At 35.8% G+C, this 16,872-nt stretch overlaps 1 protein-coding gene across 8 annotated transcripts in view; it reads left to right on the top strand.

Moving 5' to 3' along the window:
* ARFIP1 (ADP ribosylation factor interacting protein 1) overlaps positions 1 to 16,872 on the top strand; it is a 127,556-nt gene that overhangs the window by 62,400 nt on the left and 48,284 nt on the right. For 7 of the 8 annotated variants that reach the window (XM_061192524.1, XM_061192526.1, XM_061192521.1 and 4 more), the window contains 2 exons: positions 3,047 to 3,142; positions 4,484 to 4,596. In XM_061192524.1, coding sequence (XP_061048507.1) covers positions 3,047 to 3,142; positions 4,484 to 4,596 — 209 coding nt within the window. The remainder of the gene's footprint in view (positions 1 to 3,046; positions 3,143 to 4,483; positions 4,597 to 16,872) is intronic. The other variant, XM_061192525.1, reaches the window with a different exon arrangement.

The raw sequence follows: 16,872 nt of genomic DNA, 5'->3' as shown, positions 1-16,872 counted from the left end.
AGGAGTTGGGGCTATGTTAGCTCTCTGGAGAAGTGACTGAATGATAACTTTAAATGACTCTATTACCATTTACTTTTCCATCTCTAGAGCAAATTTAGAAGAAATGATACTTAAATTCAGCCTAACAACAAGAAATACTGAAATCTGCCCAGCAAATACATTGTAGAATCAATAATAGTAGAAATCATGAATAAATCAACTCATAAGAGTGAAGTATACTTGGTATCTGAGTTTTGTTTTAATGGGGTTTTGATCATTGCATACACATATTCATATTCCTAGATTTCTGCTGTTGAGAGAAAACAGAGCTAACTCCCCAAATTTAGTCAATTAGCAAAAGCATAGTGTTTTAAGAATTATTTTTTGTTGGAATGATTTACTTATTTATTGTGAATGATTTTAGTAACTAATTTAGTCTAAATTAGTGGTTTAAAGGGTTGAAGATACAGAGAATAATTACCCTTGAGCAAACAGTTGAAGGTACACACTTACCTCAGCACCATGTCTTTTGCTACTTTAGTTTGGAAAGTTCTGTATCATTTGTTACATATATTATACATATCTCTTGTTATGTCATGGGATTATCTCTTATGTAAGATTAATAAACAGTAATAACCAGAACAACAGAGCTCTGTTCCTGGGATCATCAAGAAATGGAACTACAGTAGTCATCTTTTATTTTACACTTCCTTATATAATAGAAACCCTTGTGCCTTGGATAGTAGAGATAGTCTTTGTTTAAAATGGTGATTGAACTGGATAACGTTAAATGCCTTCCAACTCAACAAGTAATTTATGGATTCGTATTTTCTGTATTGAATTTAGTAATGGAGACATTATGGTGTGGATTTGGAACATCTGAGTCTCTAATAAGAAGCTGTTTTAACCTCTCTGCACCTCATTTCTCCTGTAATTTAATGTAGTTTAATGTCCTGTAGAAACCCTTGTGCCTTGGATAATAGAGATAGTCTTTGTTTAAAATGGTGATTGAACTGGATAACATTAAATGCCTTCCAACTCAACAAGTAATTTATGGATTCGTGTTTTCTGTATTGAATTTAGTAATGGAGACATTATGGTGTGGATTTGGAACATCTGAGTCTCTAATAAGAAGTTGTTTTAACCTCTCTGCACCTCATTTCTCCTGTAGTTTAATGTCAGACTAGTTGATTTCCGTTGTCCCTTCCAGTTTTCTTGTTTTGTTTTTTTGTTTGTTTGTTTTGGCCGAGTGGCATGTGGGATCTTAGTTCCCTGACCAGGGATTGAACCCGTGCCCTCTGCATTGGGAGCACACAGTCTTAACCACTGGACCACCAAGGAATTCCCCTTCCAGTTTTAAATTTTATGGCTCAACAGATTTTTTTTTTTAAAAGACAGGTATCTCTCACTTTGAAAGGTAGCACCAACCTATTTAGGTCTATTGCATGTTTGGATTTTAACATTAGATCCAGTCCAGATTAAGGTTTTCATATTATTAAACCTGGTGGCTGTTTCTGATCAGAACTTAGTATATCTGGGATATGAGAAAGTTGACGTTGATTCTTATTAGAAAATTTTAATTATAAATTTTGATACATTATGTGTTTTCTAGAGAACTGGGAGTGTAGTTGAAATAAAATTATCTTATAAACATTAAAATATACTCAGCTAAATGTGGAAGGATGTTAATAATTTTTTCAACTTCTTTTTAATTATCACTTCCCTAAAGATATATAGCCTTTAGAATTTAAAATAAAGAAATCAGTTGAAGCTAATTTTCTTTAGTTTAATGCCAGACTGTTTTCTTAGTTTAATGCTGGCCATTAGCAACAATGTTGGATAGTCAGTTTTTCTTACTTTATAGGTAACTAAGGCTCAGAGACCTTAAGTAATTTGCCAGGGTGTTACTGACAAATTACTGATACTAAAATATTGATACTATGTGGTTAAATAGAGCCAGAATTTCAAACCCAGAGTTAGAATTTAAAACTCAGTTTTGTTTCACTCAAAAATTGTGTTATTTCCTCTGGTTCTCAAACTTAGTTGTGTTTGAGAATAGCCTAAGTAGCTTTTAAAAAACTACAGTTGCCTAATGTGCAGCATGGTGACTATGGTTAATAATAACGTATACTTGAAATCTGCTAAGAGAATAGATCTCAAGTATTTTCACCACACACACAAAAGAGGTAACTATGTGAGGTGATGGATGTAATCATTTCACAATGTATACATATATCAAAACATCACTTTGTACACCTTAAATATATACAATTTTTATTTACCTAATAAATAAATGAAAACCAAAAATCAATCGAATAAAAAAGCTAAAACTGTCAAAAAAAAGAAAAAAAAAGCCCTACAGATAGATACCTGTTTCACTGATAATCAGTAGATTTTATGGAATGTCTCAGGTATGTTTTAAAAGCTTCAGAAGTAATGCTTATGATTAATCGGAACAACACTCTATATTAGCACTTCTCAAGCTTCAAAATACATGCAGATCACCTGAGGATCTTGTGAAAATGCAGATTCTGGTTCAGTACATCTGTGGCAGGGCCTGAGTTTTGCATTTCTGGTGAGCTCCCAGGTGACGTAATTGATGGAGACCCCTTGCATCCATACTATGAGTAGCAGTGACCTACACTATGTGATATTTGACTTATGATATGAAAATTTTGGCTACAATTTCTGTGAAGGCTGTGATTAATTCACATTTCTATGAATTTTAATTATAAATTTGATACAGTGTTACGTGGCTTTGGATTTCTACTTGAAGAGCTTTCCTCCCTGTGTTAGAGTAGCAAGTGATAAAATATTTACTTAAGCTTTAAATCATTCAGCTATGGGACTTTAATCACATTCTTTTAATTGATTTGGAAACTAAGAACTCAGTCTGGTAGCATCCATTTATTATTAGTCCATTTCTGCAAGAAAACAAGTATATTAATTCTAGCTTTTAATCCTAGTTTTTGAATATCTTAAAGAAAATGTCAGTACACCTATATTCAAAATGTAAGTATGTGGAAGAAGAAAAGGATTTTCACAGTGAAATGTCTGCCCTTTTCAGGTTCCCCAGCACCACCACTGCCGTCTGTTATGTCTCCTGGCAGGGTGGCAGCTAGTCGACTGGCTCAACAAGGAAGTGATTTAATTGTTCCTGCAGGTATTCACTGCACTGATTGGATAAAGCCCTTCTTGCTACTGCTGAAACTAAACTAATTCACTCAGTTTCTTATCACTTGCTTTATATTCTTAGGTGTGTGTTATTCTGGCTTTTTTGGTGGCTGCTTTTTTTTTTTTTTTAACAATAGGGAAAATAATCTTTCTAGCCATAGCTTATCTTTCTGACTTTTCAAAGTTTATTAGGCTCTATTTCAAACCCGAAATTTAATTTACCTTAACGATTACAAAACACTGTAAAATTTGATTCATTTTAAATCATCCTCTCTTTGCTCTGGAAAATGTTGGTTTACTTATTTGATCCTAAAGTGCTCTGCAGTTTAATATTGCTGGACTATAAAAACAGGGAAAAAATAAACTTTGTATTTCTTTTTACATGAAATGTTAATATTTTATATTTTGTTTCTGTGAGAATTTTGTAAATTCTTAAATGTGCTTGATTTTGTATGCTGTTCTCTTTCTTAGATTGTGGTAAAGCTGTGATAAAGGCTGGGCTGGCTAGAGGAGTGAGAAAAGAGATTTTTGCTGACTGTAACCTTTTACAGCCATTTTATAAAACATTTTCTCTTGTCTTCTTTTCATTGTTATTTTAAAATTATTATGAAGTTTCTATCCCAAGTCATTAGCATCATAAATGTTTATTAAATATTTTCTTCTGTGAAAAATATTTTACTATTAGGAACTATATAGTTGTGGAGTTGCTTTTATGTCATAATTTCTTGATTGTTGGAGTAATGCATTATCAGGGCTTTATACTGCCTGTATTAATTATGGCTTTTTGGGGAAGTGGGGGGGGTCTCTTGAGAAAAAACGAAGTACAATGTAGGTCTTGTTATAACACAGCCTCTTATACTAGTGGTAAGATATTTTTAATGACTATTTAAAATTATAGTGTTTTTAAATCCTACAAAATTACAGTAACATTCTATTGCTGCTCTCTTCTATGTAGTATAGTGAAAGGAGATCACTGTGAAGAGTGCGTGGCCTTTCAGATTTTCACTGACAGTTTTTTTTAGAATCATTAGGTTATAAGATTAATTGTGGAAATTTTATTTTTCTTGAAGTAAACAGCAATGTATTTAGAGAAGAAGGCCGGTTGCAGGATTTGTTTTTAAGAAGATGGACAAACCTCAGAAATATATTTTTTTAAGTGTTAGGAAATTATCCTCAAAATGATTCCAGGAAGTTCTAGTCCTTACTTTGTGGGAACTTTTTTATTTCTTTAAATGCATAAGTAGTTTAATTTGAACAGCATCAGTGTTTTGTTTTCTTTCTACTTGTCTTTATCTGGTTTGCATTTTTATCTTTTGTTCTGATCTTACAGGTGGCCAGAGAACGCAGACAAAAAGTGGACCAGTTATTCTAGCAGATGAAACTAAAAATCCTGCAATGGAAAAGTTAGAACTTGTTAGGAAATGGAGTCTAAATACCTACAAGGTTTGTAATTTTTTTTTCTTAATGTTTCCACCCTATCTGGCTCTAAGAATTTTCATTTGTATGTTACTCAAATTATTATTTTGCAATTATATGAATATATAGGAGAGAATAATGCTATTTAAACATAAATATACAATTAGAAAAATGAAGTATTTTGTCTTATTGATCTTGGCATAAATGTATTTTAAAAAGTCAGTAACAAGAGTTTAAAAAAAAGCTACTAAAGTTCTTACTAATTGACAGATAACACATAGTTGAAGAAGAAATACAGTGCCTGGTAGGGAGCACATTTAGCTGTATACAGAGCTGCTCTAGATATGTTTCTAACAACCTGCAGCTTTTTGATGCTTTATAGCAGCTGAATGTCAAGAGAGGTATATTAGTTTTCAAAAGTTTGGAATTCTCTGATTTATTGTAATAACTAAGCACTAACTGTACACACAGCAAATGAGTTGGACTTCAAAAGTTTATTGTTGTTAGTTGTATTGTTTCAGAGTAATTGTTGGTTATTTTTTTTATGCTCTTGTAAAACAAATAAGCAAATTATTTAATCTATACTATATTTGATGTATTACAAATAGATAAGCCCCAAATCCACTTAGTACCTTCAAATCTTAACAGGGACAAGACGGTAGAATTCATAGAATAGTTAAGTGGGTGAAAGCCCTAGCAGTTCAAGTTAGAGCATTAGCCTTAACACTGGCTGTATTTGTGAATTGGTAGTGGGCCTAGTGGTTTGTAAGTCAGGAATTGTCTGTATTTTTATACGGGAGTCTCTTATGTGTCTTCTTTTTTTTTTCTTCAATGGAAGGCTTTTTTTTTTTTTAAGGAACTCCTTTATTTAGTTATTTATTTATTTATTTATTTATTTATTTTTGGCTGTGTTGGGTCTTCGTTTCTGTGCCAGGGCTTTCTGTAGCTGCAGTAAGCGGGGGCCACTCTTCATCGCAGTGCGCGGGCCTCTCATTATCGCGGCCTCTCTTGTTGCGGAGCACAGTCTCCAGACGCGCAGGCTCAGTGGTTGTGGCTCACGGGCCTAGTCGCTCCGCAGCATGTGGGATCCTCCCAGACCAGGGCTCGAACCCGCGTCCCCTGCATTGGCAGACAGACTCTCAACCACTGCGCCACCAGGGGAGCCCTCTTATGTGTCTTCTAAAGAGTAATACAAAAGCGAATTTATTCTTTCAGTTAGTATTTTTAAAGTATGGTCTGCAGTTTTCTACAAAAGTACAGGTATTCTTAAGATGGTAAAAGTGCCCTGAAACTGCTACATGAATCTTTTCCAAAAAATTATTTAGTTCATGTCAGTGTAGAACTGAGAAATGCCAGTGGTAGCCATCAAAAAGGCATCAGTGGATGCCTGCGAAACTGTTCTCACTCAGGACATTCTATTTACTCATTGCCCCTTTTGTTCTCAAGGACATGGGTTCTCTCATTCCATGTATTGTTTTTCCCTTTGTATTCCCTCATATCACAACAGTTCACCCAAATATTCAAATGTCTACTTCATCTTCTCGCTGAATCTGCGTATCTAGTTAATTATTAAATGGATTCTGCCTCTTTAATATTCTTTGACTTTATCCCCTCGTCTCCATCTCACCCTTCACAGCCATATGATTACTCTCTCACATTACTGTAGTAGCTTCTTGACAAATTCTCTTAGCCTACATATTCTGCTCTGCCTGACATGGTTCATTCTTGCTTAAAATCCTTCACTCGCTCCCCATTGTCTTTAGAACAGCATGAATCTGACCCCATCTACCTTTCCAACTTCATCTCCTGCTGCTCCTCTCTTCACCCAGGGATCCAGTGATCCATACCAGATTATCCAGATATTTCCTAAACAAGCTGTGCTTTCTCACACCTCTACTACTTTGTTCACGGGGCTGTATTTGCCTACTGCTTGGAATTCCCCTTCATGCTCCCTTTCATTCCACTTGTTTATCTTTCATACCAGACTGAGCTTCATTCATTTATTTATTAAATTCTGTTCAGCCATTCCTTTGTTCATTTATTCCTGAAATTTGACTCTAACCATTGGCATTCTCTATCCACACATTTGGAGCCTAAAGAATACTGGCCTTATTTCTGAACTAAATCCTAGTAATTTTACAATTTACCAAATTAAATTTTTCTCATTTTAGCCTTCCTCTTTTATGTCATTTAATTTGTGTTTTCCTTGTTCTTTATCTTTTTTTTTCCTATATGTGTGTGTTTGTCATGTATTTCTTTTCTTCTGTCTTTTACCTCTTCAGTAATCTGAGTTGAATCATTAAGATTCCAGTTATCTCTACATTAACATACCACATTCAGACTTTTCTGTTAATAAAAATGACCAGTCTTCATAATGTGTACACATAGCATAGTACTACGTGAAAGAGTTATTCTCTTCAGAGTGATCACTTAATTTTTAGCTGAAAATTTTTTTTCATCAGAAAAGTTTGGATATCTCAGTCTAAGTCAAAAGAGAGAAAGTCCTAGCTTACATGATTTTATGAAGTTTGTAGCCCAGTGTGTCTGGGCTGACATAGGACTCTCTATTCTTGTGGCTTTTTGACCTTTTTGGTCCAAATTGTGAGCTGATATAGAACATTTGCTGTCATTTGGATAATCCTTCAAGTATTGATTCTGATTTGGGTGAATTAGGACTTTGCTTGTCTATCCATCTTACTCTTGAGGACCTTGATTCTGGCTATGACTTTGATCCTTTCTTTCTTAGACTTCAGTTCCTACATGATTTCTAACTTTAATTTCTTCTGTCTGTTTCTGTTCTCTAGCAAACACTTTAAGGCTTTTCCTAAAAGAGAATATTAGCACCTCCTTTATTGGTTGTTAATTTTGGCTCCAAGAGCGGTCTGGTGATTAAAACCAAATATGTAATAGGAGTGATTTTAAGTTTAGGCCTTGAACCTATCTTCTTAAATATCATTATTATTATTATTAATTTATTTACTCATTTATAGCTGTGTTGGGTCTTCATTGCCGAGCGCAGGCTTTTTCTGGTTGCAGCGAGCAAGGGCTACACTTCGTTAGCATGCACGGGCTTCTCATTGCGGTGGCTTCTCTTGTTGTGGAGCCACAGGCTCTAGGTGCACGGGCTTCAGTAGTTGTGGCACGCAAGCTTCAGCAGTTGAGGCTCGCAGGCTCTAGAGCGCAGACTCAGTAGTTTTGGCGCATGGACTTAGTTGTTCTGCAGCATGTGAGATCTTCCCGGACCAGGGCTTGAACCCATGTCCCCTGCATTGGCAGGCAGATTCTTAACCACTGCACCACCAGGGGAGTCCCTTAAATATTATTTTAATCTACCTGATTTTATTCACACAGTTTGAATACAAAATTTATTTATTTTCTTATTTATTCTCATCTGCAGGAATAGTTGTGAGTAATGAACTCTGGTTTATCATTTTTGTTTGTTTTGTATTTTCCTAGTGTACAATAGGGTACTTTTAGAAGTCCATCTTATTTTTTTAAGAATAATCTCACTTTCAGCATTCAGACCTGTTTGGCATCTTTTCCAACCATTAAATGTTTTTTAAAAATGTTTTAAGAATGTGCCACCAGTATTCACACCTTTATCAAGTAAATATTTGTTGTCTTAAAGCCAATATCTTTTAAACTTTCATTCCCGTTTTTCTTATCATATTACCTTATTTATTTACTTCTTGATCTGTCTCCCCTGTTCAATTTCTAGTTATTTCCTTTTATGCTCCCTTTTCCCCTATCCTTCACTCTTAATAACTCTTTTAATGTAATATCTATCAGTTGCTGCCATGAAATTATTCTTTTCCTTGTACTTAAATTTTTTTTTCCTTTTTTTTTTTTTTTTTTGCATTATACAAAAGCTCTTGGTGCTATTTAAATACTAGTAGTACCCAGTGACTATCTTGTAAATTCATGACCTATACGGTGGTGATTTACGGTATTTTATACACTATTTATCATTATATTATCTTCCCCCAAGTAGGAGATCTATGTAGAGCAATAATTTACTTTTGCTTCTTCCTGCCCCTTTAATTTTGTTCCATTTGTCCTATTATTTTCAAAATGAATTCTTTTTTTTTCTTTACATCTTTATTGGAGTATAATTGCTTTACATTGTTGTGTTAGTTTCTGCTGTATAACAAAGTGAATCAGCAGTACATATACATATATCCCCATATCCCCTCCCTCTTGCGTCTCCCTCCCACCCCTCTAGGTGGTCACAAAGCACCGAGCTCATCTCCCTGTGCTATGCGGCTGCTTCCCACTAGCTATCTGTCTTACATTTGGTAGTGTATATATGTCAGTGCTGCTCTCTCACTTTGTCCCAGCTTACCCTTACCCCTCCCCGTGTCCTCAAGTCCATTCTCTACGTCTGCGTCTTTATTCCTGTCCTGCCCCTAGGTTCTTCAGAACCAATTTTTTTATTTTAGATTCCATATATATGTGTTAGCATACAGTATTCGTTTTCCTCTTTCTGACTTACTTCACTCTGTATGACAGACTCTAGGTCCATCCACCTCACTACAAATAACTCAATTTCGTTTCTTTTAATGGCTAAGTAATATTCCATTGTATATATGTGCCACATCTTCTTTACCCATTCATCTGTCGATGGACACTTAGGTTGCTTCCATGTCCTGGCTGTTGTAAATAGAGCTGCAATGAACATTGTGGTACATGACTCTTTTTGAATTATGGTTTTCTCAGGGTATATGCCCAGTACTGGGATTGCTGGGTCATATGGTAGTTCTATTTTTAGTTTTTTAAGGAACCTCCATACTGTTCTCCATAGTGGCTGTATCAGTATACATTCCCACCAACAGTGCAAGAGGGTTCCCTTTTCTCCACACCCTCTCCAGCATTTATTGTTTGTAGATTTTTTGATAATGGCCATTCTGACCAGTGTGAGGTGATACCTCATTGTAGTTTTCATTTGCATTTCTCTAATGATTAGTGATGTTGAGCATCGTTTCATGTGTTTGTTGGCAACCTGTATATCTTTGGAGAAATGTCTATTTAGGTCTTCTGCCCATTTTTGGATTGGGTTTTTTGTTTTTTTGATATTGAGCTGCATGAGCTGCTTGTATATTTTGGAGATTAATCCTTTGTCAGTTGCTTCGTTTGCAAGTATTTTCTCCCATTCTGAGGGTTGTCGTTTCGTCTTATGGTTTCCTTTGCTGTGCAAAAGCTTTTAAGTTTCATTAGGTCCCATTTGTTTATTTTTGTTTTTATTTCCATTTCTCTAGGAGGTGGGTCAAAAAGATTCTTGCTGTGATTTATGTCATAGAGTGTTCTGCCTATGTTTTCCTCTAAGAGTTTTACAGTGTCTGGCCTTACATTTAGGTCTTTAATCCATTTTGAGTTTATTTTTGTGTATGGTGGTAAGGAGTGTTCTAATTTCATTCTTTTACATGTAGCTGTCCAGTTTTCCCAGCACCACTTATTGAAGAGGCTGTCTTTTCAACGTTGTATATTCTTGCCTCTTTTATCAAAGATAAGGTGACCATAAGTACTTGGGTTTATCTCTGGGCTTTTTATCCTGTTCCATTGATCTATGTTTCTGTTTTTGTGCCAGTACCATATTGTCTTGATTACTGTAGCTTTGTAGTATAGTCTGAAGTCAGGGAGCCTGATTCCTCCAGCTCCGTTTTTCTTTCTCAAGATTGCTTTGGCTCTTCAGGGTCTTTAGTGTTTCCATACAAATTGTGAAATTTTTTGTTCTAGTTCTGTGAAAAATGCCATTGGTAGTTTGATAGGGATTGCATTGAATCTGTAGATTGCTTTGGGTAGTATAGTCATCTTCACAATGTTGATTCTTCCAATCCAAGAACATGGTATATCTCTCTATCTGTTTGTATCATCTTTAATTTCTTTCATCAGTGTCTTATAGTTTTCTACATACAGGTCTTTTGTCTCCTTAGGTTGGTTTATTCCTAGGTATTTTATTCTTTTTGTTGCAATGGTAAATGGGAGTGTTTCCTTAATTTCTCTTTCGGATTTCTCATCATTAGTGTATAGGAATGCACGAGATTTCTGTGCATAAATTTTGTATCCTGCTACTTTACCAAATTCATTGATTAGCTTTAGTAGTTTTCTGGTAACATCTTTAGGATTCTCTATGTATAGTATGTTATCTGCAAACAGTGACAGTTTTACTTCTTCTTTTCCAATTTGGATTCCTTTTATTTCTTTTTCATCTCTGCTGTGGCTAAAACTTCCAAAACTATGTTGAATAATAGGGCTGAGAGTGAACAACCTTGTCTTGTTCCTGATCTTAGAGGAAATGGTTTCAGTTTTTCACCACTGAGAACAGTGTTGGCTGTGGGTTTGTCATATATGGCCTTTATTATGTTGAGGTAACTTCCCTCTATGCCTACTTTCTGGAGGGTGTTTATCACAAATGGGTGTTGAATTTTGGCAAAAGCTTTTTCTGCGTCTATTGAGATTATCATATGGTTTTTATCCTTCAATTTGTTTAATGTGGTGTATCATATTGATTGATTTGCATATACTGAAGAATCCTTGCATTCCTGGGCTAGACCCCACTTGATCATGGTATATGATCCTTTTAATGTGCTGCTGGATTCTGTTTGCTAGTATTTTGTTGAAGATTTTTGCATCTTTGTTCATCAGTGATGTTGGCCTGTATTTTACTTTTTTTGTGACATCTTTGTCTGGTTTTGGTATTTGGGTGATGGTGGCCTTGTAGAATGAGTATGGGAGTATTCCTCCCTCTGCTATATTTTGGAAGAGTTTGAAAAGGATAGGTGTTAGCTCTTCTCTAAGTGTTTGATAGAATTCGCCTGTGAAGCCATCTGGTCCTGTACTTTTGTTTCCTGGAAGATTTTTCATCACAGTTTCAATTTCATTACTTGTGATTGGTCTGTTCATATTTTCTCTTTCTTCCTGCTTCAGTCTCGGAAGGTTGTGCTTTTCTAAGAATTTGTCCATTTCTTCCAGGTTGTCCATTTTATTGGCATATAGTTGCTTGTAGTAATCTCTTATGGTCCTTTGTATTTCTGCAGTGTCAGTTGTTACTTCTCCTTTTTTATTTCTAATTCTGTTGATTTGAGTCTTCTCCCTTTTTTTCTTGATGAGTCTGGCTAATAGTTTATCAATTTTGTTTCTCTTCTCAAAGAACCAGATTTTAATTTTATTGATCTTTGCTATTGTTTACTTCATGTATTTCTGCTCTGCTCTTTATGATTTCTTTCCTTCTGCTAACTTTGGGGGTTTTTTGTTCTTTCTCTAATTGCTTTACATCGAAGGTTAGGTTGTTTATTTGAGATTTTTCTTGTTTCTTGAGGTAGGATTGTATTGCTATAAGCTTCCCTCTTAGAACTGCTTTTGCTGCATCCCATAGGTTTTGGGCCGTTGTGTTTTCATTGTCATTTGTTTCTAGGTAATTTTTGATTTCCTCTTTGATTTCTTCAGTGATCGCTTGGTTATTTAGTAGTGTATTGTTTAGCCTCCATGTGTTTGTATTTTTTACAGTTTTTTTCCTGTAATTGTTATCTAGTCTCATAGTGTTGTGGTCGGAAAAGATACTTGATATGATTTCAGTTTTCTTAAATTTACTGAGGCTTGATTTGTGACCCAAGATATTCTCTATCCTGGAGAATGTTCCATGAGCACAAGAAGAAAGTGTATCTTGTTGTTTTTGGATGGAATGTCCTATAAATATCAATTAAGTCCATGTTGTTTAATGTGTCATTTAAAGCTTGTGTTTCCTTATTTATTTTCATTTTGGATGATCTGTCCATTGGTGAAAGTGGGGTGTTAAAGTCCCCTACTATGATTGTGTTACTGTTGATTTCCCCTTTTATGGCTGTTAGCATTTGCCTTATGTATTGAGGTGCTCCTATGTTGGGTGCATAAATATTTACAATTGTTATATATTCTTCTTGGATTGATCCCTTGATCATTATGTAGTGTCTTTGTCTCTTTTAATAGTCTTTATTTTAAAGTCTATTTTGTCTGATATGAGAATTACTACTCCAGGTTTCTTTTGATTTCCATTTGCATGGAATATCTTTTTCCATCCCCTCACTTTCAGTCTGTATGTGTCCCTAGGTCTGAAGTGGTTCTCTTTTAGACAGCATATATATGGGTCTTGTTTTTGTATCCATTCAGCCAGTCTGTGTCTTCTGGTTGTAACATTTAATCCATTTACATTTAAGGTAGTTATCAATATGTATGTTCCTATTACCATTTTCTTAATTGTTTTGGGTTTGTTATTGTAGGTCTTTTCCTTCTCTTGTGTTTCCTGCCTGGAGACGTTCCTTTAGCATTTGTTGTAGAGCTGGTTTGGTGGTGCTGAATTCTCTTAGCTTTTGCTTGTCTGTAAAAGTTTTAATTTCTCCATCAAATCTGAATGAGATCCTTGCTGGGTAGAGTAATCTTGGTTGTATGTTTTTCACTTTCATCACTTTAAATATGTCCTGCCACTCCCTTCTGGCTTGCAGAGTTTCTGCTGAAAGATCAGCTGTTAACCTTATGGGGATTCCCTTGTATGTTATTTGTTGCTTTTCTCTTGCTGCTTTTAATATTTTTTTTGTATTTAGTTTTTGATAGTTTGATTCCTATGTGTCTTGGCGTGTTTCTTCTTGGATTTACCCTGTATGGGACTCTCTGTGCTTCCTGAACTTGATTGACTATTTCCTTTCCTATATTAGGGAAGTTTTCAAGTATAATCTCTTCAAATATTTTCTCAGTCCCTTTCTTTTTCTCTTCTTCTTCTGAAACCCCTATAAGTCAAATGTTGGTGCGTTTAATGTTATCCCAGAGGTCTCTGAGACTGTCCTCAATTCTTTTCATTCTTTTTTCTTTGTTCTGCTGTTTGGTGGTTATTTCCACTATTTTATCTTCCAGGTCACTTATCCGTTCTTCTGCCTCAGTTACTCTCCATTGATTCCTTCTAGAGAATTTTTAATTTCATTTATTGGTTTGTTCATCATTGTTTGTTTGCTCTTTAGTTCTTCTAGGTCCTTGTTAAACGTTTCTTGTATTTTCTCCATTCTATTTCCAAGATTTTTGATCATCTTTACTATTATTACTCTGAATTCTTATTCAGGTAGACTGCCTATTTCCTCTTCATTTGTTTGGTCTGGTGGGTTTTTACCTTGCTCCTTCATCTGCTGTGTGTTTCTCTGTCTTCTCATTTTGCTTAACTTACTGTGTTTGGGGTCTCCTTTTTGCAGCCTGCAGGTTCCCGTTGTTTTTGGTGTCTGCCCCCATTGGGTAAGGTTGGTTCAGTGAGTTGTGTAGGCTTCATGGTGGAGGGGACTGGTGCCTGTGTTCTGGTGGGTGGGGCTAGATCTTGTCTTTCTGGTGGGCAGGATCATGTCCAGTGGTATGTTTTCCGTGTCCGTGAACTTATGATTTTAGGCAGCCTCTCTGCTAATGGGTGGGGTTGTGTTCCTGTCTTGTTAGTTGTTTGGCATGGGGTTCCCAGCACGGGAGCTTGCTGGTCATTGAGAGGAGGTGGGTCTTAACATTGAGACGGAGTTCTCTGGGAGAGCTCTTGCCAATTGATATTACCTGGGCCCTGGAGGTCTCTGGTGGTCCAATTTCCTGAGCTCGGCTTTCCCACCTCAGAGGCTCAGGCTTGACACCCGGCTGGAGCGCCCAGACCCTGTCAGCCGCACGGCTGTTCCTGGGAATTCCCTAGCCATCCAGTGGTTAGGACTCCGAGCTTTCACTGCCGAGGGTACGGCTTTGATCCCTGGTCGGAGAACTAAGATCCTGCAAGACACTGCCAAAAAAAAAAAAAAAACAAAGAAACACCTTTTCCTGGAGACAAAGTGTCACTCCATGCTTCTGAGAAAGGCTCTCCCAGCGACTCCAAAATGAATTCTTAATTTATAAGTATGGAAAACTGGGTAGGACCACCAGCTCACTGTAAGTCATATACGTTTTCAGGGACTTGGAGAAGGGTAAAGAACTGAGATTCTTAATTCTCTTCTATTTTAAACTCGCTTTATAATATATACCGACCTCTAATTTTGCATTTCAATTTCAGTATTTACTGGGAAGCAACTTAAATAAAAATCTGGTTTTTTTATTGATCATATGGGAAACTTGCTCTGGGACCCTGATGAGTGGGGAAATGCCTAGCACCTTTATATTTTCTCACTGCAGCTTTCTTTACACAGTAGCTCCACGTAGGCTATCTGTAGCACTCTCACTTCCAGATTACTTAGATTTTCCTTAAGAGTAGTTATCTGTGTTGAAATACAAGCTCTGTAAGTGCAGTTTCAAAATTTGTTTCAAGTGTCCAGATTTATCTTATGCCTCCATATTCACTGTTGCCTTACTTTTGCCACTGCTGTAGCTTCCTGAAAACAAAAAACATTTCCTCATTAAACCTTTGACCCTACTGTCTGCTTGTAACTGTTATTTCTATGAAAAAATGACCACTTACACAACAGTAGACATTTCTTTCATTTTGCCCAGTCTACCAAACTCCTTCAGTGAATTCTGGCTTCTTGATTTTCAACAGACTATTATATCTGGGTTGCTTTGGAAGGTACCACATGCTTTGGCTTGCAAGCAGAGTAAATGCCTCTGATAATATTCTGTTGCATAGGGAAAATCCTGGTGTGGATGAAAAGTGGGAATGAGTGGTATATCTCCTTTTTCTTTTTACCATTTCAGATATTATTTCTTGCTGATGTGTCTCTTGTTAAAATCACGAAGTCTGCAGTTAAACTTTTCTCTTGATGTGATTTTCATCTCCCAGGAGTGTTTCTGTGTTTTCCATAGAAATAGTTTTATCTCCCTTCTGTGAGTTTGGCCTCTCACCTTCCTATCATTTTCTGTATAGTTAATTTCTCTGCTTTTTAAAATTTATTTAGTGATTTATTCAATTGTATGTTTATTCGGTTACATATTTAACAATTTTTTTGCTCATCACTCTTTCTTTTTTTTTTAACATCTTTTTTTCTCTTAAATGGATGACCACAACAAAAGCAACAATGATTGCAATTACCAAACATGAAACACACTCATACTATGTCATAATATTGACATTCAGTCCAGTAATCCTCCACTGTAACAGCTCCTTTACTTTGCAGTGAAAATTGATTTGTATATTTTTTGCCTCTGAGTCCTTGTGGGATTTTTCTTTTTATTCAAACAGAAAGTCACAAAAATTATAATCATCCTCATCAGTTCACTCAGTCCCATGTAATTAATTTTTTTTTTTCATCTAGATCTTTTGTTAGCACTTTTATGAATTCATCAGTTTTCCATTAGAGTTCTGAAAATGCTTATTCATTCAGTTCAGCAGTATAGTCAGTTACCAGAAACCTGTACTTGTCAGAGTCTTTTCCATGAATTCCTTGAAGATGAAACCCTTTTATAGGAACATATTTGCAAAAGCATCAGAGTACACCCAGAACTGTCTGTAAATGACAAAAGACTTAAAAATGACCACGGTTAAGGATTTGATGAAAGTTCATAATAATGTAATTGACAAGGAAATTTAGTTATTTCTGAGATATACATTTTAAATAACTAGAATTATGACTTATAACATTATACCAGAACATATAATATATTTAGAAATTTCATGTAATGTCTGAAACATCTATATTAACATATTTCCATACAAATAACCCAAAGAAAGTTTAGTATTAGTTGTTTTTTTTGTTTGTTTGTTTGTTTCTTTATACTGCAGGTACTTACTAGTCATCAATTTTATACACATCAGTGTATACATGTCAATTCCAATCGCCCAATTCAGCACACCACCATCCCCACCCCACCTCAGTTTTCCCCCCTTGGTGTCCATACGTTTGTTCTCTACATCTGTGTCTCAACTTCTGCCCTGCAAACCAGTTCATCTGCACCATTTATCTTTATTCCACATACATGCGTTAATATACGATATTTGTTTTTCTCTTTCTGACTTACTTCACTCTGTATGACAGTCTCTAGATCCATCCACGTCTCAACAAATGACTCAATTTCGTTCCTTTTTATGGCTGAGTAATATTCCATTGTATATATGTACCACATCTTCTTTATCCATTCGTCTGTTGATGGGCATTTAGGTTGCTTCCATGACCTGGCTATTGTAAATAGTGCTTCAATGAACATTGGGGTGCATGTCTCGTTTTGAATTATGGTTTTCTCTGGGTATATGCCCAGTAGTGGGATTGCTGGATCATATGGTAATTCTATTTTTAGTTTTTTAAGGAACCTCCGTACTGTTCTCCATAGTGGCTGTATCAATTTACATTCCCACCAACAGTGCAAGAGGGTTCCCTTTTCTCCGCACCCTCTCCAGCG

Source organism: Eubalaena glacialis, chromosome 5 (genome assembly GCF_028564815.1).
Source record: "Eubalaena glacialis isolate mEubGla1 chromosome 5, mEubGla1.1.hap2.+ XY, whole genome shotgun sequence".
Lineage (NCBI taxonomy): Eukaryota > Metazoa > Chordata > Mammalia > Artiodactyla > Balaenidae > Eubalaena > Eubalaena glacialis.
The sequence above is the reverse complement of the archived record's forward strand: the minus strand, read 5'-3'. Positions and strand labels throughout refer to the sequence as shown.